The sequence below is a fragment of the Crinia signifera genome, chromosome 5 (assembly GCF_055691185.1).
Source record: "Crinia signifera chromosome 5, ASM5569118v1, whole genome shotgun sequence".
Classification (NCBI taxonomy): Eukaryota; Metazoa; Chordata; class Amphibia; order Anura; family Myobatrachidae; genus Crinia; species Crinia signifera.
The window spans coordinates 122,812,252-122,834,085 of record NC_139221.1 but is presented as its reverse complement, the minus strand read 5'-3'; the positions used below and the strand labels follow the sequence as shown (position 1 = coordinate 122,834,085).

Here is a 21,834-nt window from a genome sequence, read left to right as displayed (position 1 = left end):
GAGAGATATATGTTACTATATCTTCTAGTGCTCCCACGCATCGTTAATGACCCTCTCCCTCATTCACTGACAAAGGAGGGGGAAGTACAGTCTGTATGCACTTGCCAATGCCAGCGGGAATCATAAAGTATGTATGTGACTTTTTTATTGCGAATATACAGTTAGGCTTATGCTGCTTGCTAATACCAGCTATATTGTATAAATATAACACGAGTTAATACATACGATTTTAACAGGGGGTGGATGACTTTCCATAGTAGGACACTATAGAAAGCCATCAACCCCATTGCTCATCTGCCATACCTCCCAACAGTCCTGCTTCCCATGGGAACGTCCCGGTTTTCGGGGATGTTTCCGCATCCCATCCAGGGCTGGCAGTGTCCCGCGGTGGGGAGGGGGGGCATTTGGTAGTCTCCCCTGTCAGCTGATAAGCAGCTCTAAATAGACGCTCTATAGCATCTATTCCCACAGAAAGAGGAACTGGGGGCATGGCTAGAGGCTCTAGTAGGAGCGTCTGCGCCACGCCCGCACAGCATGAAAACGGAGCCGTGGCCTAGCGGGTAGATGCGATTATAGGCCAGTCCCCCTTTTTGGCAAGCCACGCCCCCTAATTTTGGGCACAGAAGCATAGAAGTTGGGAGGTATGCATCTGCTGGTAGTATCAGCAGGTGAACGGAGCTGCTTTCAGCTCACAATCACCCAGTGTGTATAGGCCTGTCTAATGTTTTCCTTTTGGTCCTCATTTAACACTAGAATCTTGCATTTTTGACCTTAATGTTTTATGTCCATGTGTGTTTGTACTTTGCATACAAGCATGTCTATGGTAAGCGGTGTTGCAATATTGTCGTGTTGCTTACTTATGGGCTGCACGTAACTGATGTCACTCCCTGCAGCAGCCCAGTGTGGCATTAAGTCGGGAACATGGTAAGGGATACTGAACCTGTTATACATATAATGATTATTTCATTTTGTTTTACTTTTTTCAGACCACTTGAGATAACAATTCCATCTGAAATGAAATCTTACTGGGCATTAGGAGTTTTTACAATATCAGTATTTTTAGACCTATTAAGAGGACAATATATAATAGAAGAAGATGATGAAGATACTCAAGCAGGTACAGTACAGAATATACCTCCATAAATGTACTGTATACAGTTGCAATAAAAAGTATGTGAACCCTAGAGAATTACCTGGATTTCTACATAAATTGGTCATAAAATCTTTTATATTGTGTACCTTGTACCTTGTATTTTTATATGTTCATTACAGCATGCTATTTGTATAATTAAAAATTATATATTTTTAAATCCTCAGTCTGTCATCAATGAGCGCAGTCTACCACCTTTTCTCTGTATATTTTCCATAGGGATTGACACCCCCTTTTTTTGACAGCCGCTAGCAGAAGCCACTCATACAGGCGCCCCTACAGTTACCTCGGTAACTGATACCCCAATTTTTTCTGGTCATAAAATGTGTTCTGATTTAAGTCAGAACAATAAACAAACACATTCTGCTTAAACTAATACCACACAAACAATTATATGTTCTCATGTTTTTATCGAACACACCATGTAAACATTCCTCCTTTCCTTTACTGATACCGCTAAATACAGTCTCTCTACTTGCTTCTTCATTATGGTTTCTCTACTCTACCAGTCTGCATGTTACATTTCTGCGAGTGTCTCATCTTGCCCAAGTAACCAATGTTACCTATGTATCCCAAGATGGCTGCCTAACCTGATATAGTTGTGTCAAGATGTTGGGGCAGGACTCATACAGCAACGGATCACTTAAAATGGCGCTGTCACCAGGCTCATCTGCTGGGTAGACACTAACTCTGTCTCGCACTTATGCCCCACAGTCTCTTTCCCTGACACTCACTATTTCACCAAATTACTTGTTTGCCCCGGGTGCCGGAAATCCTAGTTTCGGCCCTGTCTATGGTCACATACAGTTTTCCAAGAGCGGTACACAGTTTGCTTCTCCTGATGCCCCCTCCTTTTTTCCCTTTTTTCCCTTTATTGATATTCCCCCTGCGCGTAGAGTTATGCTAGTCCCTAAAGAATGGCTTCAAATTAAATCAGAACAAAAACTTCCATTGCAGTCTGTTTTAAAGAGAATTCCCTAAGCTGTAGTATTTTTCATATGTTCCTACCCAACTGTCCTCCATATTTGACACATCTTCTCACCTTTGTGGATGATCCTGTGGCCAGTGTGACTCCTTGCTGCATATTTGGTGGTCTCGTCTCAAAATTCAGCAAACCAAATAAAAAATTGTTCTCTTTATTGCAAGGCTAATATATTTTTTAAATAATCTATTTATTAACAATTATAAACAAACAATAGGTTACAAAGAATAGGAAAAAAAATAACAAAACTTTCCGTTAAGGCATATTAGCCCTAATGGAAAGATTTTGTTATTTTTTTTCTTCTTAACCTCTTGTTTGTTTATAATTGTTAATAAAAACATTATTTAAAAAAGTAAATATTTCACAATGTGGTAAACCATTTGAAGTTACAATAATATAATTAACTATTTATATGCAATTTATTGGGAAATATAGAAAATATTTTTTGAATATCAGATCTTTCCATATTTTGGAATATCTGCATACCATAATGAGATATCTTCGGAATGGGACCCGGGTATAAACATAAAATACATTTATGTTTCATATAGATCTTCTTGTACACACAGCCTAAAGGTCATTTTATATAATATTGCATGTGAGTTTCCTGCATTTCCTGTGAATGGATGTTTAGGCAAATAAAGTGTTAGTGTTATATTGGTGCACTCGGCACCTATCCCTGGAAAGCAGCAGCAGCATTAGCCCTATAGGTTATTTTGCCCCACTGCGCCTCCTGTTCCCTAGTGTAGGCCCTGGTTCCCCCCCGAATGCTGAGTCAGTTAGCCTGTCAGCGTGCCCTTTCATGTGAGGAGACAGCGCGCCCTAAGTTTCCGCACGCTAGTGTGTGTGACATCCTGCGTTGTGCTGAGGGAGATGGAGAGCCTGTCAATCACTGCCAGGAGATTTCCCTGTATAGCGCCTGCAGCGCTAGTCCAGCTGAGGCCATCACAGACTAGTTTAAATTCTGCATGACTGCGCAGTTTTCTTCATATCAGCCAGAGAGACCTCCATTACCCTTCAGTTCAAGCTACAGGATATGATAAGTACCGGCACTATACACCTGTGCATACTACAAAGTTAATCCTTTGATGACTTTTAACTCTGTGCTCACTGGAAATAAACCTAAACCCCTGGTTAAGCTAACAAGTGTGTTGTGTAACAACACCACAAGCACCGCTATATACTCTGCCAACAATCAGAACTCAGCCATCAGTGTCAGATAAAACACCAACCATAGCATGCAAACCATAGACATTCGCCAAACGTCAATGGTTAATATTCATCCCCTAAGCTTGAAAAGTGATAAAATGTAGAGTGATAAACCACCAGCCAATCAGCTACTACCTGCCATGTCACAGGCTGTGCTTGAAAATGACAGGTTTGAAGCTGATTGGTTGGTGGTTTATCACTCTCCATTTTATCACTTTTCAAGGTTTAGTACATCTGGGCCCCCCCAGTGTAAACATTGATGCTGCATATAGAATTTGTATATATGGTTGTGTATACACAACCATATATACAAACCGTCTTCTTTAAGCAGACAGTATTTAATGCTGCAGCCTATTAGGCAATATCTCAATGACTGTTTACATTTGTTTACAGGTTGTCGAACAGCTGTGAATGATTTAGTTTTCATTGTTGATGGGTCGTGGAGTGTAGGATATGTTGACTTTGACACTGCTAAGAACTGGTTGGTAAACGTAACCAGCAGCTTTGACATTGGACCGACTTACACACAGGTTGCTGTGGTTCAATACAGTGATCTACCAAGGCTGGAATTTCACCTTGGACAACATCGGACAAACCAGCAACTCATTAATGCCCTAAAAAGCATGAAATACTTGGGTGGGAATACCCAGACAGGACGTGCAATTAAATTTGCAACTGAGAATGTTTTTCCATCCTCTCAAAGGACTAACCTGGCCAAAAACAGAATTGCAATCGTAGTTACAGATGGCAAGTCCCAGGACGATGTGGTGGAGATTTCTGCCACAGCCCGGGAACAAAACATCATTATGTTTGCAGTGGGAGTTGGTTCTGAGATAACCAAGTCTGAATTAGTGGCAATTGCCAATACGCCTTCCACAGATTATGTGCTGTATGCTGAGGACTACACCACCATTGACCGGATAAAAGAGACTATGCAACAAAAGATATGTGAAGGTAATTCCTTACTGTTTCATCTTGTTACAGTTCATTATGTAATGTGCTTTTATAAGTTATACAGAAGTAGCATATGTAACTGAATGCAATGGTATAGCCTGGTTGCTAATTGCCTGGAGAGTATGTCCCAAGTGCTGATGTATTGGTTGGTTCCATCCAGTGCTGAAGCAAAGTTCAAAATTCAAATATGGGAGGAGCCACACAAAGTGCCCTCCCAAATGCGACCAAATATTGCTGGCTGGGACTCACTGGCAGTTGGTGTGGCTATCCTACTTGAATGTTGGGTCTTGCTGCAGCCCCATATCTGGCGTCACCACTGGATCCAATAGAATAACGTGACTGTTTTGCTGCTGTGATTGCACAAAAATCCATAAAACGTATATAGCATATGAGATATACTGTGTTTAGCCACAGAGGCACAGCTGCAATTTTATTACTCACTACATCAGACATGTTTATAAATCCACTAGGAGATGGCTATTCAGATGCAAGAAGATGGTCCATTGTATGGGAATGATATTGGAGTGTCGATGAACTAGTTTTAAACTCAGAAGATTAATCATTCACATTGGAGGCCAAACTGTAACAAACTGCATCTAGCATGAGTCTGTCATGTTTTATTGGTGGGACTGATAATAGTATCTAAAGACATATCAGGCCTGATTTAGAGAAGTACAAAAACCCGATGGTTTAGGTCACAGGTTCTCAAGACCCTACATAGTGCATGTTTCACAGGTCTCCTCACAGAATTAAGAGAAATGATTAGCTCCACCTGTGGATTTTTTAAAAAATATGTCAGTCAGTAATGAGTGCACCTGTCGGGTGACCTGGAAAACGTGAACTGTGTGGGGACCTGAGGACCGAGTTTGAGAACCACTGGTTTAGTGTGTCGTGTGGTATATCTCCCAGACAATGTGTAGTTCTACGGCAAAATGTTGATACACAAAAGATTAACACATGCAAAACATTCACATGTAAAAGGATTGACACGTGAAAATGTCAATATGAGTTTTTCACAGGTTTTTTTATGGCAATCTATACATTTTAGCGAGCGGATCATCAACTAGTGTACTGCATTACATTAAATCACTGCCATGCTTCAGAAAGGTGGCTTGCTCAGCTACCGATATACTTGACACACTTTCCGGTTACCAATCATAGTCCACGCAAATGGTAAAGTATGAAACATTTTTTAAAAATATATGGACAAAATCTTCAAAAACTTATGTCAACCTTTCCATGCATCAACCTTTTCCATGTAGGTGACCATTCTGAGTAAGCTCAGGTCTATGGATGATATGTGATCCGATGCTACATCTTTGGACCAGAGATGCTGGCAGCATACGTCTTTTTACTTCTAATGCCTACTGCAGGCATTAACTGTAGAGGGTCAGTCGGTATGTACGTCTAGTATGTCTGTAAGCGCCATTGTTCATAGACATATTGGGTTTTCCCTGCAGCACAGCCAATGCCAATATATCTTGCAGATACATGTCTGTGTGTATTGGCAAACCACGACCACCCTTACACTGGCTTCATTGACCACTGACTATGATGTGGCAGCTGTCTAGACCAACATATCGAGCAGTTTATTGGTATGTATCATATATACAGTATAACAATAGCAAATATAGGAATATATACCTGTAGCCGTCTGACAGTGTCACCTGTGTAAATGTCACCCACACTAAAAAAAAAATATAGAAACAGAAAGAAATCACCAATACTGTAAGTTGGCATATATTATAGGATCATAACATCTTGAACCACTTTTTCTCTCAACAATGAAGATGAAGCAATAATATAAGAAAAAACATTTCATAGTGTAAAACTGGAGTAAATGGAAGATATAATTCTCATTGAAATTCAAATTTATTACTTATTCAGAAGCCTGACAGTTGTGCTTGTTTTCTTTTTTTTTGTTTGTTTGTTTTGTAACAGGTATCTGTTCTGTGCTGATTTTTAAATGGCTTTTTATGTCCTAAAAGCAAACATCAAAGTAATGAAAGTTAGCAATGGTTCACTGGAAAATCTCAGTTTCAATTATCTATTACCAATCCAGTTCTGTTTTGTTTTCATGCACAATGCACCTTCAGCAGGGGTGTAGCCAGAACTTTGTTGGCCCCATAGCAACATTTTAAAGGGTCTCCTGTCCAAATGCTTCAAAAGAGATATCGCTCGGCAGCACTTGTTAATTGTACACCCCCCGGAGTACTATAGTGTGTAATGGGGGAAATTTACTAAGATGGGAGGTCTACTTTATATGGGATGTTGCTATGGGCAACCAATCAGAATCTACTTCTTATTTATTTAGCACCTTCTAGAACATAATAAATAGTATCTGATTGGTTGCCCATAGCAACATCCCATGTGAAGTAGAACTCCCATCTTAGTAAATATCCCCCATTATACACTATAGTACCTCCACTTCATATAGTGCCGCATTACAGAACCCCAATTGATATTACAGTATGTAACATTATACTGCCCTCTAGTTAATTTTATACAACATTGCAATGAGCAGGACCAGTGGCATAACTAGATAGATCGTAGGCCCTATGGCAAAAGATTGTAAGGGCCCTACCATTGCTGGAAATATATATTTAACTCATGAAACTAGGGTGGCCAATCCCAGGATGAGGACCCCGGGATTTGGCCCTATATTGCCAAACTTTGAATCCTGGGATTGGAGATTCAGATCCCATGATTCCGGGCGCTAGAAGGAAATGGCGCTTTGCTGTCCCGATGTTTGCTGTTTCTTTTTTTTTAAATAAGTTTTATTAAGTCAAGTAGAAAAGTGAACAGGATTCACATCGTAAAGTCACAATAATACAATATTCAGTAACAAGTAGTTACATATACATAAGATAGCCGCATCCGATGTCTAGGAAATCCCCAAAAAAACTCTATCGACTTAATTTTGGAGGGAAAAAATAAGAGGGAAAAGGAAAAGGATATGGACCAACAGAACCAGACAGACACACAAGGGTATCTAGACACAAGGACAAGGGGCAAGGAGATGGGGTGCGTTCCAGGTACGCAATACACATAGTAATAATCAGACATGGAAATTTTTTTACAAACGAAGATGGGAATATACAGTACATTTCACGCATTAATTGCTGTGAGCAGGGGAGAGCAATATAGATAGATCAATCTGGCCCTGGTCCCCAAGGGAAAGACTCTGTCTTTCTCTGAACTCACTCCATTTGAGCCATTTGAAATGGCTTGAGTTAGCAGAGGAAACGTGTTTCCAGTGAGCCATCTTAAAAAGTAATGCTTATGGACCTTACTAATAACATGGTGTATATCAGGGACCAAGGATGATTTCAGAGCAACCTTAGTAGAGGCCATGATATGTCCCATAACATAAATGTCATCCTGCGGAAGATTCGTAGTATAGTGGAACAGTGCAATAACACGATCACTAGGTACTTGTATTCCCAGGACATCTCCTATAAGAGAGAATGCTTCAGTCCACAGCGGGCACAACACCAGACATTCCCAGAATATGTGTAGCATCGAGCCAATACACCCGCAACCTCTCCAAAAAAATTTTGAGCCCGAAGGCCATTTCCTATGCTGCCACTAAGGAGTGAAGCAAGCCCTATGACATAACTTATAAAACATCTCGGAGTGATTGAGAAATTTAGAAAGCTTAATGTTTGCTGGTTCTGTTACTGTCAGGTGCCAGCTTCAGGGGCTTGCACAGGAATATATGCACTCTGCAGTGGCAGTGCCAGATTAAGGTCCGCATGTGCCTGGTGCGGAAATTTATTATGAGCCTATTGGTCACTTCCACAGAAGGTGTGACCATCAGGGACGGCAACAGAAACCATATATTGATAGTTTATGTTCCCTACTGGAACATACGTAAACTGGAAGTGCCCTGTACCCATTACTGGAGTGGTGCAGAGCAGGGAGGGTTGAAGTCAGGGGCGGACGGAGATGGAAAACCAGCTATTAAACTGAGTATCCTGTCAACGGTTCTAAAATGTCATGGTCAACCACGCTTAGTCAAATCCGTCTATTTACAGTCCTAAAGATAGTCAACCACATCTAGATCAACAGTAATCGAAGTTAGATACCAGCGTTAGAACGATGGGCGCATGGTCGACGGTCACCTGGTCAACATGAGTTTTTCACATTTTTTTTGTGCTAAATGTCACAAGTCGCTTTGGTTCACACCAAATATCCAATAGACATAGAGTGAAGCATGGTGAGTGTAGTGAGCCATGTGAGGGGACATTGTGAACATATACAGTGCCCACAGGGACCCCTGTGTCATTTGGCATAAAAAAAAACTTGAAAAACTTATGTGGATGATGTGACCATTGGCCATGCTCCCGCCACTCTAACACTGGCATCTAACTTCCGTTACTGTCGATCTAGATGCTATCTTTAGATTTCTAACTAGACGGCCATAACATGGTCGATCTAGACAGAGTCTATGTGCTATTCCATAACCACTAAGCTGACACCCTCCCTTACCCTGCGACATGCGCTCTTTCACACTGACACTCTCCCTCACCCCGCAGCCTGCACTCTTTCACACTGACGCTCTTCCTCACCCTGCAGCCGGCACTCCTTTACACTGATGCAATCCCTTATGCTGCAGCCTGTGCTCTATCACACTGGTGCACTTCCTTCCCCCATGGCCTGCACTCTATCACACTGGTGCACTTCCTTCCCCCATGGCCTGCACTCTATCACACTGGTGCACTTCCTCCCCCCATGGCCTGCTCTCTATCACACTGGTGCACTTCCTCCCCCCATGGCCTGCTCTCTATCACACTGACACAATCTCTCACTGTGCAGAGAGTCAGAGAGAGGGATTGTAGGTCCGGCACTCCTACCGATGGTGCAGATCGCCCTTGTGCCTTCTGTAACATTTAAGTACAGGCAATAAGAAGCAGACAGCGGCACTCATAGGACTTTTCAAACACTGGTTATGTCACTTTAAAAACCAACGTTTCGGGTTTTACCCCCTTTGTCAAGCTGGGTTTGTTTGCGGGGAACCTAAAAACCACTTTGCACCAGGCTCCCAAAATCCTAGTTTTGGCCCTGTCTTGACCTTTAGTTACTGGATTTTATATAACTGAAGTAGTATAGATTCTTGCGTGTCAAAACATTGTATTTATTTTACATATTTTTCTAGCTAAAGTAATGAGAGATCGGTGACATGATAGCAAAGATTCTTCACTTAATCCTTAACCAAGCTGCAACATTCACTCAATCACTGATACAGTTCTTCCACTTTGCAGATCTAGCAGTGCTGTCTATTAACTAAAATATGCTTTCACTATAATAATAATAATAATAATACAATTATTTGTTAAATTTAAAAACACATTGCAGTAATATTCACTATGTCAACTGTTTGGCAAAATATATTGTGTTGCGTTGTTACACCATACGCCATGCACTACTTCTAACATAAGTGCAGACAATGCATACTTAGCTATGGGAGAAAGGCAAGCAAGTCATGTATGTACATGTTACATATGTGTATATCTGTTCTACCTTCAATTGATGAATCTCCATGCCATCAGTTATGGAAGTTGCTTTGTGTATACGGATCGCCAACCACCAGCCCCGCCAGGGGACGCTCGCGGCGCTAACTGTCCTGCAGCAGGCTATTCTCCAGCCTACTCTTATAGGATGAGTGTCTTCCCAGTGAGAAAGATACAACTTAATAAAAGAGAATTGGTGATGAATAAATGTGTTCACCTATTCACCTTAGTTATAGGTTTATAACCTGTACCACACTGGCACCCCACTGATGAAGTGAAATGACGAAACGCGTAGTGGGTGACCTGATTGATGCGATTGGATACAGCTTTTGAAAGGGTGCTGTGAATCTTGCTGCACGCTGAGCCTGCTGTCTGTCAGAGACCCGTTGCACTAAAGGTGACCATACACATGCAGATTTATCTTCAGATCTGGCTGGTTGGAACAAAAACATGGTCATGGATGAGAGCAAATGACAGTTGACCATTTGCTTGGAAATGCTGGAAAACTGACAAACTGTCACTCATCCATAACCATGTTTTTGTTCCAACCAGCCAGATCTGAAGATAAATCTTACTAGTGTATGGGCACCTTTAAGGTTCCGTGAGTGCCCTAAGATGATTCCAGTTTTTGCTTTTGCCAGTGTGGTACATGTTATAAACCTTGTGGTATCCAGCCCACAACAGAGGATAACATACCCTCCAACATCACCCATTCCATTCGGTACACAATGCTCTGTTCCTGGACGTCCCTGGTAATGTATGATTGTCATCACCTGTGTTGAAACACCCTTCTCTTCAATTACCTAGTTCCACACAGGTGATGGTAATCCTACATTACCAGGGATGTCCAGGAACAGAGCATTGTGTACCGAATGCAATGGGTCATGTTGGAGAGTATGGGATAATGTTGGTATGGATGCCGTACAAGCCATATGTTTTTATATGACATTTTATTTTATTAAATTGATGATTCTGCACTATTAGGCACCCCTTTTATTTCTTATAGATTGCTATTATGGAGCCCGTGAAAATTTGGGAATCAGAGAGGGGAGCAGCAGTCCTAATAACCCCAAAGGACAAGTGCTTTACTGTGCTACTGTGGAACAGTGGGCCTTATTCTAGTTCACTCTTTCTGACAAAATCCTTCTTAGATAGACAAAACCATGTTCACTGCAGGGGGGCAGATGTTACTTGTGCAGAGAGAATTAGTTTTGGGTGGGGTTTTACTTCAAAGTGAAATCTATATTGCAGTGTAAAAATAAAGCAGTCAGTATTTACCCTGCACAGAAACAAAATAACTCACCCAAATCTAATTCTCTCTGCACATTTTACATCTGCCCCCCTGCAGTGCAAATGGTTTTGTCCATTTGAGAAGGATTTTGTCAGAAAGAGTGAACTAGAATAACCCCCAGTGTCTCAGATTGTTGATTGTGGTAATCCACACACAGGTGTCAGCGAACCTATAGGATATACAGTATATATATATATATATATAGAGAGAGAGAGAGAGATCTAACTACTCCTGACCTCTATGAGGTGAAGTACCACCAGTGGCCACTAGAGGCCTCTCGACGGACCAATTTAATCCTTTGTATGCTAAAGGATTTCGTTACAGACTGTTACAGCTTAAAGTGAATATACATTACAGAAGCCGTCATTTTGACTTTTAACTAGTAAGGATATAAAAAAAAGGTTAAAAAATGTTTTCTCCCATATCATAAAACACCATACAAATTCATATAATAAAAAGCTATTGTTGCTGGTGGTGAAGGTGTCCCCATAAGAGTTTAGCTTCAGGGCCACAAAAATGTAGGTCTGTCACTGGCCAGCTTTTGGATAGATTTAACGTTTTGTTTTCCTTAACCAATCCTGACCCAAGTAAAACATGTCTCCATTATCAAGCACATACAAATAAAGTTTGCAGTTTATTTATGCTGCTTTCCCACTGCAGACCAGTTTAAAGTACTGGTAATCTTAAATGGTATTTAAAACGGTATTAGCATTCCCACTGCAGCAGATTATCGTTTTAAATACCATTTAAGTACCATTCCCATTGCAGTGAACCGTGTAAAATGTAGAGTGCCTAACCCCCCCCAGTGTAAAGAGTGCCTAATCCCCCCCAGTGTAAAGAGTGGCTAACCCCCCCGTACCTGCCCTGTGCCCCCACCTCCCCTCCCCTTGTACTTACCTGCACGGGGATCCAGGCGAGGATGCAGGGCAGTGGAGAAGCAGCAGGGGTCCATGCGGGGTCCAGGCAGTCCCAGTGCCTGATGAGAACTCGTAGTTCTCACTTTGCGCATATGTAATGAGTGCATATGCATAATAATGAGCCGCTCATTACATATGCGCATATGTAATGAGCGGCTCTTTATTATGCACGTGCACTCATTACACATGCACAAAGTGAGAACTACTAGGTCTTATCAGGCACAGGGACTGCCTGGAGGCTAAATAACGTTTAAGAGGCATTCCCACTGCCTCTTAAATGTTATTTTAACGTGTAGGACTCTGCTTTAAAAACGGGTTGAAATACCATTTAACTTTAAACGGTATTTCAACTCTGGCACTTTCCCACTGCAGCCTTAAATGGTAAATTGCACTGAAAAACCGGCAATTTACCGTTTTTGAGCTGCAGTGGGAAAGGGGCATTAATGTATGCATTTGTATTTAATGTTCTGGTTCAGAACATTTTGAAAATAAACCACATTGGCCTATCCTTGTGTTTGTTGGTCCCACTTCAAGATGGCAATGCTCTCAATTTCCTTATTTCAAGAATTTAGTTTTTTTTTGTATAGATTTACCCTGATACTGGTGGCATCTATAAAACCAATAACTCTCAGAAAATCACTAATGGGTGTGGATTTAGGTGATTATGTAAACTGTTCACAGTTGGGTTAGATTTATTAAAGCTTGGATAGAGAGAGATAAGGTTGAGAATCAAATATCAACCAATCATCAACTACCTGCCTGTTTGTATGAGATTTATTAAACATTAGAGAGTGATAAAGTGGAGAGAGAGACAAATTACCAGCCATTCAGCTCCTAACTGCCATTTTGCATGCAGTGTTTGACAGAAGCTGGTAGGTTGGTACTTTATCTCTATCCACTTTTTCTCCTTAGTGCAGCAGTTGCCAATCTGGGGAACTCTGCAGACTGTTTGGGGGTACTTAAAAATTATATTGTGTGACAAGGAATCACATAGATTGGATAGAAGTAAAGTCTTGTTTTTTAATTGTTGCAGGTAGACAGCATACAAGGTAACAGTATGGCAATTCTTCAGTTATAGCATAGCAGCTTTACCACAGGTTTCACAGTAAGGCTACCCTCCAGAGAACACTTAACGTAATATCCACATTTCTGGCCTATCACCCAGCCTCTTTTAGGTATTGGGACACAATGACCCCCTGCTCTGGAGAAACATATTTGTGGAAGTAACAGGTAATATTAATCAGCAGAGTGATTCACAATACATTTAAAAAACCCTGGACTGGATCTCTCTTGCCCTGCTGCTGCTGTTCTAATTCCTGGACTGGATCTTCCACATGTGGAACTATGCTGTCCCTGCCACTCTCCTTCTCTCTTAGCTTAAACCACCCTGGTGAAGCTAAGAAAATGTGAGGTTGTCCTCTGCCTACCATGTTCCCCAAATAATTAAACGCCACTATACCAATGTCTCACAGTTTGTTGGTAAACCCATGTGCGGACAGAGACTTGAACACGGCTTCTACCTTCGGTAGATGTGAATCCCAGTCAAAGCTAAAGATGATGCTCTCCAGAACATTGTAACCAAATGGCAAAAAGCATCATCACTTGCCTTTTAGGTCAGCTTTTCTAAGCTATAGATAGAATCATGTAGATGTACATTATGTCTTCAAAACAATTTATTTGTGGGCTTATAAGTAGAGATGGGCGCCGGGGCCAGAGATTTGGATTTGGATTCGCCCCTGGGATTTGTATTTGGCTTTGTCAAGCAGCGGTGAAAGGCTTTGGATTTGGAGTTTTTTCAAAAATGGTCAAAAAATGCCCAAATCACGTAATCTTTGCTTTTTTTGTCCCTAGAGTAATATTAACCTCAATAACATTAATTTCCAACCCTTTCCAGACAATTGTTACCACTTTGCAGCTCGCAATGTTGTTTTCATTCAATTTAGGCTAAGGTCAGAACTTCTGACAGTATCAGTATGGTGTATTGGGGTGCAGCACACACAAACAATAAACTTTTTTTTTTTTTTAAAGCTGACTGACAACCGGCCTGTATACTGTACCCCACTACACTGACTGACCGCAAATGCCCTCTGCGCACTAACACAGCCTGCCTAACACACGACCAGTACAATAACCCAGCATAAACCCCTCTTCTGCACAAACCCGTCTGCACTGCACATCATCCCTCTGCACTGCACAACACCCCTCTGCACTGCACAACACCCCCCTGCACTGCACAAACCCTTCTGCACTGCACAACACTCCTCTGCACTGCACAACACCCCTCTGCACAGCACAACACCCCTCTGCACTGCACAACACCCCTCTACACTGCACAACACCCCATTTGCACAACACCCCTCTGCACTGTACAACATCCCTCTGCACAGCACAACACCCCTCTGTACAGCACAAATCCCTCTGCACTGCACAACACCCCTCTGCACTACACAACCCCCCTCTGCACAGCACAACACCCCTCTGCACTGCACAACACCCCTATGCACAGCACAACACCCCTCTGCACTGCACAACACACCTCTGCACTGCACAACACACCTCTGCACAGCACAACACCCCTCTGCACAACACCCCTCTGCTGCACAACACCTTTCTGCACAACACCCCTCAGACCCCTGCCAGTAACACCCCAGACTACACTGCAGGGCTGTGCGCGGCTTCAGAAAGTGTGTGACAAAAAAATGGCGCAGAATTTCCAGGATGGCCAGCTTTTAAAGACTCAGCGTCTCGCGAGAATCCGACGCGAGATTACCGTGTTTGGTCGCACTCGGGTATCCGAGCAAAGCCGGAAACTCGCAAGCGCAACTCGCGGCGGGCTCGGGGGGTGCTGTTCGGATTCCACGGAATCTGGACCACTCATCTCTACTTATAAGTCATATATTGATAATTAAAGCCCCGTACACACTGGGCGACTTTCATGTGAAAGCGCTCAGTTTTGTCGTCTGAGCGGCTTTCAGCATAAAAGCCGCCCAGTGTTTACAGGGCAGCAATGAGCAGTGAGTGCTGCTGCGCGCTCCCCCATCATCGCTGCCGGACGCCGCTCTTCTGCTGGCATTACGAGCAGATGAGTGACGGTGAGGATAGGGTCCTGCTATGGAAAGCCGTCCACCCCCAGGGAAAATGGCTGGGCAGGGGAAACCGCTCAGTGTGTGTGTGTGTATGCACTGAGTGTCTTTCAGCCCAGCTATTTTCCCCATCATCGTGCACCATACACATTGGGCATAATCACCTAGTGTGTATGGACAACTGCTGCATGTATGATCCAATGGCTTTGCTTGCGGTCGTAAGCAGATCGTAAAGCACACACAGTCGCTCATTCCATCGCTCTTAAAACCTGCATACGATCAGGTCGTATGCAGGACGTTCTCGTGTATGGCACAGCAAGATATAAGGCAGATAAAGTCATCTTATCATTCTTGTCAAAACTACCCTTTTCATGGCAGGGAAACATCAAGCATCAGCATAGAATTGGTGAAATCTGACTCCCTATGATGGTAACATTTTTAAATTTATAAGAGGCTCTCAACAAAGCCATCATCATCGTTACATAAACACCTCACAGACTTGGCCATGGCTCATGTTCAACAGCTGAGGTAATACAGTACACCTATTAAACTCATGAATGGTAATGTTAGAATACAGCATATGTTTGCTTTACATTCATAAGTCTCAGGCCTGGTATATGCGCAGTTACAGACCTGTCAAAGCCACACAATGAATATAACTGTGATGTTGCTATATTAATAAGTAAAACACCTTCCAAAGAAAATAAGCAGTGTGACAACATCTGCCCAATACATCAGTGTGTACTATATTAGTGTATTTCATTCTTGCAATTTCAGCTGTACGGTAAAGATAAGATCTGTAGCATAGATTGGGATACATTAGTGTTAAGGATGCCTGCTTAGACTTATATTAGGCCTAATGAAACCAAGTTAATCTGAGATTATGATTTTCTTATTATTGTTAAAAATTAGATCTTTTAACGATCTTTAAGAATTATAGACACCAGGAGAGCGACATCTTGCAAAGCACCTTTAAATGGCTTTCACATTGGAACTTCTGTGGTGGTCCTCCAACTGGGTCCACAAGGCCAACTGTTGATTTTTTCACTGGGTTTCATCTTTAAATCCAGTAGTCATCATGACGTTTTCACCACATGGGCTTCTTCATCTCAAAGGTTTTCACCACATGGGGTGATCAAGCCCATGAGGTGAAAACTCATTCCTAGCCCATGTGGTAAAAACACGTTCCTAGCTTCAGATGCGGTTCCCCGCTGTAGGGGGAACTGACACTCCGTGACAAATGTACAGTGCTCCCTGGCTATCAAGGAACCTTCTTTCAGTGTGCGGCAGCCAACTTGGCAGCACTTCTCGGCATGTGCAGAGAGAGGTAGATTTGAGTGAGTTATTTTGTTTCTGTGCAGGGTAAATACTGGCTGCATTATTTTTACACTGCAATTTTGGTTTCAACACACCCCACCCAAATCTAACTCTCTCTGTTACATCTGCCCCACCTGCAGTGCACATGGTTTTGCCCATTTTGAGAACAAATTTGTACTGCGATCAGATCTGAATAAAGGAGCCCACACACGCACCGATCCCGGCAGTGCGATGCTATACGATGGGGTGCGCGCTCCCGCGACACCTCATCGCACAGTACAAAAAGTATGTGCTGCACATACTTTTTGTACTAGCTTTTTATAGCATAGCATCGCATTGCATGCACATCGCATGCACAAGGCATACGATGCGATGCTATGTGTGCTAGTAAAGCCCACAACGCACGCCGGGATCGACGCGTGTGCAGGCACCTTAAGAGCCACAGTCTCTCCTTTCCATCAGTATGCCCGTATCCTCTCTCATCTTACACTGCTCCAGAAAGACGGGAGACAGTAGAGGGAAATGTGATCTTCCATGCTGTAATGTCTTTCCAGGTCTCTCCAAATAATGGGAGTCATACACTGTTTTTGTGCAGTTGCCTTTTTGGCTAATTAGCATAATTTGGCAGGAACTTTGGATTTGTTTTATTATTATTGTTATTATTATTTTAGTAGATAGCCACTATATTGAAGATGTCTATATGATACATTATTTGTGACATAAACTCTGTGGGTGCACAGATAGTCCTATTGAGGACATACTCATAGGATGATGAGCTATTTATGCTTTATGAATATTTGATATACAGTATGAACATGAGTATTACATTTATTCAGAAAATTCGTTTTATGTAAGCTACCTATATACAGGTTGAGTATCCCTTATCCAAAACGCTCGGGACCAGAAGAATTTTGGATAACGGATTATTCCGTATTTCAGAATATTTTCAATGAGGTATCCTGCATTTATGTTGTACAAACATATGAAACACATGAAATACACACAAATATATTTTCTTTGTGCATAAAACAAGGTTTCAAAACATGAAACAAAGTCTGTGTACTACCTCAGGCACTGAATTTGAATGCCAAGTAATCATTTTCTTGCACATATTAGTGCCAGTTACATATCATGTCCCCAGTAGCGCTGTTACAAATGTCCCCAGTAAGTTTTTAGCAAAAAATAAATAAATGTTAAGTTCTAACTTGGTAATATCACAATTTATAAATGTGTCTCCACAAAAGAAATACCCTTTTTGTACAGCTAATTGCACTTGGCAATTAAGTGTATATATATATTTTTGAGTACCTGATTATTCAATTTCTGGGGGCACCTCCAACGCATTCAGATTTAAATCCACTTAAGAGCATATACAAATCATGATTGCTGGTTTGAGATTCTACTTTTAATAAGTTTTTCTCCTGTGTGGGATACCCTTCTGACTTGTTTGACACTTACACTGGAACCTGCCTTGAGGAAATAGGTGAGGATACCGCAGGACTTCATTATTGAGGCATATTTCCTCATTAAGCCTTCCCCCACTGCAGAATGCCTCCATTCATGGGCCGGTGGGGATGGGGTGGAGCCAATATGACACAATTATATAAGAATAATGTCAAATTAGCTTTGTCCCATTAGCACCGACTTACAAATTGCAGCATTCAGCTGTGAGGGGGAAGGGCTCCAAATGCCAGCTGTAGGTCCACTCCAAGTTTAAAATACAAACAAAGATTTCATCTCTGTTGGTGTCTAGATTCTCAGAAACCCCCCTGCCTGCACTAGTGTAAAAACTTATTGCACACCCCTTGTAAACACCATCTTGTTTTCATCTGTGACCGCAGTTTAAGAGATTGTGCGCCTCTTGGCTCCTCCCTATGGCTAAATGGGACCGCCCATAAACAGAGGCCTTCCCTCCCCCCCTCACACACACACCCACACAGATGGCAGAAGACATCACATTTTAATTTGCATTAATATTAAATAGAAAATCTCATTTTTATTTTTGGTTACAGTTTAGCATAATTGAGATTACCATACATTTTTCAAATGTAATTTATGAGTACAGTAAAAGTGTTATGTGAGTGTGATATATAGTCTGTTAGTTCAATAATTAAAGACATTGAATTTCTTGTAGAATCTGTATGCCCAACGAGAATACCTGTAGCTTCTCGGGATGAGAAGGGTTTTGAGCTACTCGTGGGAATGAACATTCATAAGAAAGGTCAAAAGATAACAGGGTCTTTGGTTTCAGAAAAAGCCTATCTTCTTACCCCTGACGTGGATGTGACAGAAAACACAAGGTGCAATATCTATATATCTTTTCTATATATATAAGTAATCATAATATACTTAGAAAATCAAGTAAAGAATCTATTATACAACTATTATATAATTTGTCTTGATTTTTGGACCTAGAAGATCTGTCTATTTTATTGTGATTCGCTTGATAAAAAAAAAACTTTGGTACTTATGTAATATCTGGGCTCCCGTTTTTCTTATGAGACCACGTCCCCTCGCCACGCTTCGGGCACGGTGGCTCGCCGCGCTCGCCACACTATATAAAATCAACTCCATGCGTAGTTGGATAGTAGGGGTATGAAAAAATGGGGTGCATTTAACATGGGAGCCCAGATAATACATAAGTACCAAAACCTTTTAGCCTAGGGGTGACGTGAAAATTGTTCTAATATATCTATCTATCTATCTATCTATATATCGATCGATCGATAGATAGAGATATATAGAAAGAGAAAGTTGTGTTGCACTTGGCACTCCCAATGTATAATTGTAGACATCTTTTGCCGGGTGCCTTCCAATGGCTAGAATAAAGTATAGAAGAAGAAAGGCGTCACTCTCAGGCTTTTCAGTAAAGTCAGACCTTCACAGGCAACTTGATTTTGGTTTATTTAGAACCTTTGTCCTGATGAAAATTCTAAATAAACCGAAACGTTGCATGATAGCATGTCAATCTCACACAATATGGGGCAGACCACTATGGGTGACCTCTATCTTTAGCCCATAAACAGGATAAACTTGAAAGTTTAAGTACTGAATGGGGCAGCATTTTGGGAGGCCAGCCAAGGTGTCAAGTATTATAAAAAGATGCACCACTCTACACAGTGGGAGAGCTGCAGTGCATAATAATATTTTTAATATTTTTCAACCACCATCCCGAGTGGGACGATGAAGTAATTGTTATCTGACCTACGGGTGTTTTTGGTTCCATATGAAGTGAGAAGTTTGGTGCTGGAGGAATTTAAAACCATAAAAAGGGGTATATATCAGCAGAGTTGTGAATAAATACAAGAGCCGACGAAGATTGCTCATCTTGTTCAAATGTATTCATTAGTGCGATTTGGGCCCTTTTCATCTGATTCCAACCAGCATTAAAAATGCATAGTGATGTTAGCGGAACGCACTTAATGTATGGTACACAAGCACAAGCTGATAGACTGTCAATCTCACACAATATGGGGCCGACCATTCCAAGCAATAGGTATAGCCAATGCTATTTTTCAGCAGGAACGAGCAGGAACTCAATTCCTGAACCTCTAATTAAATATGACATCATCAGGAACTGAAAATTTACTTTTCAGAAGATAAGTGTTATTTTAAAGTCACCTGTGAGTGCCTTTGTTTCTAAATACAATATATACATCTATCTCTCCCTCCCTCTCTCTATTATATATGTTTTTTTTTATTTAATTGATCCATCCCCAGACCTGGAGTTCCTGAACCTATTTTTCCAGAAAAATAGTACTGGGTATAGCTATCACTTTAGCACCTAAAAATAGAGGCATGATTACCTTAGACATCTTTCTGTCCCTATAATATAGTTTCTAATTATTCTATTGGTAATCTTACTCCTCTACATAGTCTTTACATTACAGCATTTGTTTTATAGAGACATTTTTCCTGAAGGCCTTCCACCCTCCTATGTGTTTGTGGCAACCATACGTCTAAATGCTCCTGAGACACAGGAGGTTGTTAACCTGTGGAGAATACTATCAAAGGCTGGAGAGATCCAGGCGGCAGTGACTCTAAATGGTACAGACAATTCAGTCATCTTTACTGTCACACAGATCAATGAAAATCATCAAGTGATTAAGTTTAATGATACAAGATTAAAGGTAAGAAAGAGCGCCTACTTCATGTTTGCACACAATTGTTGATGTTCACACAGGTGAGCAATCACACTGAGCATGTGTCAAGGTGCTTCTACGATCACCCATGCAGATTTTTATTGTTGAGTTATTGAGAGAAAGGGACCGTTGGGTAGGTATGGTAATGAGTAGTGGCAGTAATAACAAATAACAAAGTCATGTCATAGATGTTCCACTTTCTTGATTATGGGCTGTCTATGTGTACGGGGTTGTGAATGGGCCTGCGATGGCTCCGCACATCTTCCAAGGTTCTGGTCTGTCAAATAAATCTCTGCTGGAGAGTAGACGGAGCATCATGATCAGTACAGAATTATAATAGAAAATGATAAAATATAACTCTTGCCCAGGCACTGTATGATGAGAAGTGGCACCAGCTGAAAATCCTAGTGAGAAGTAAAAGTGCAGTTCTGTATCTGGATGACGCTCTCATTCAAAGTCACGCGCTTGGAGAAATTGGACCGATATTCATCAATGGCAAAACTCAAGTTGTAAAAAGAGAAACGTCTGATCAATCTGTAACTGTGAGTAACCTTTCATGTAGAAGAGGAGTATATTGTATTTTTCATTACATCTACAAAATAATAACAATCTTTCTTAAGAAATAATTTGTTTTTAACAAGGCTCTAAAATAAAGACAGAAAATTTGGAGTGAAACACACACATTTTACTAAACTAACCAAGACATATCTGTGCATTACCCATTTACTGTACTATACACGCACCAGGTGTTATAACATATAATATACAACATACATATAATATATTAACTTATACACTGCAGTAAGATACCGCTTTCACATCAATAAAGCTGGATCGGACCCAGGATATTGATCCTGGGACTGACCCGGGACTGACCCTTTCACACAATGGGCCTTATTCTGGTTGGAGCGGCCGGGCCGTATGCGTACGTCCCGGGATTTTTTATGATCTGCGCATGCGTACATTCGCTAATGCGCAGGCGCGAACACTCCACAACGCTTACGGCCGGGTCTCTACGTGCGAAAAAACCTATACGCGAGTGTACGGGCAATGGGGGCGGCATAGGGGCGTGATGAGGGGAGCGGCCGAAATAATGAGGGAAAATGGGCGTAAATATGGGCGTACACGGGGGTGTGCACCAAAAATGAGCGGTGCTACTACCGCACGATCGACTAAAGCACCGTTCATTTCGGACACAAAACAGGCGGCCGCCAACCGACATCTCAAACCACCCCTACAGATACCGCATGCCAGCGTGCGCCTGGGTTAGCTAATT

General features: G+C 41.6%; 1 protein-coding gene across 1 annotated transcript in view; it reads left to right on the top strand.

Moving 5' to 3' along the window:
* The first annotated feature begins 998 nt into the window (after positions 1–998).
* The window catches only part of LOC146005728 (uncharacterized), a 93,780-nt gene continuing 72,944 nt past the window's right edge, over positions 999–21,834 (top strand). The window contains exons 1-5 of the mRNA XM_083145155.1: positions 999–1,117; positions 3,735–4,295; positions 18,551–18,716; positions 20,321–20,546; positions 20,927–21,100. Coding sequence (XP_083001281.1) covers positions 1,015–1,117; positions 3,735–4,295; positions 18,551–18,716; positions 20,321–20,546; positions 20,927–21,100 — 1,230 coding nt within the window. The 5' untranslated portion in view covers positions 999–1,014. The remainder of the gene's footprint in view (positions 1,118–3,734; positions 4,296–18,550; positions 18,717–20,320; positions 20,547–20,926; positions 21,101–21,834) is intronic.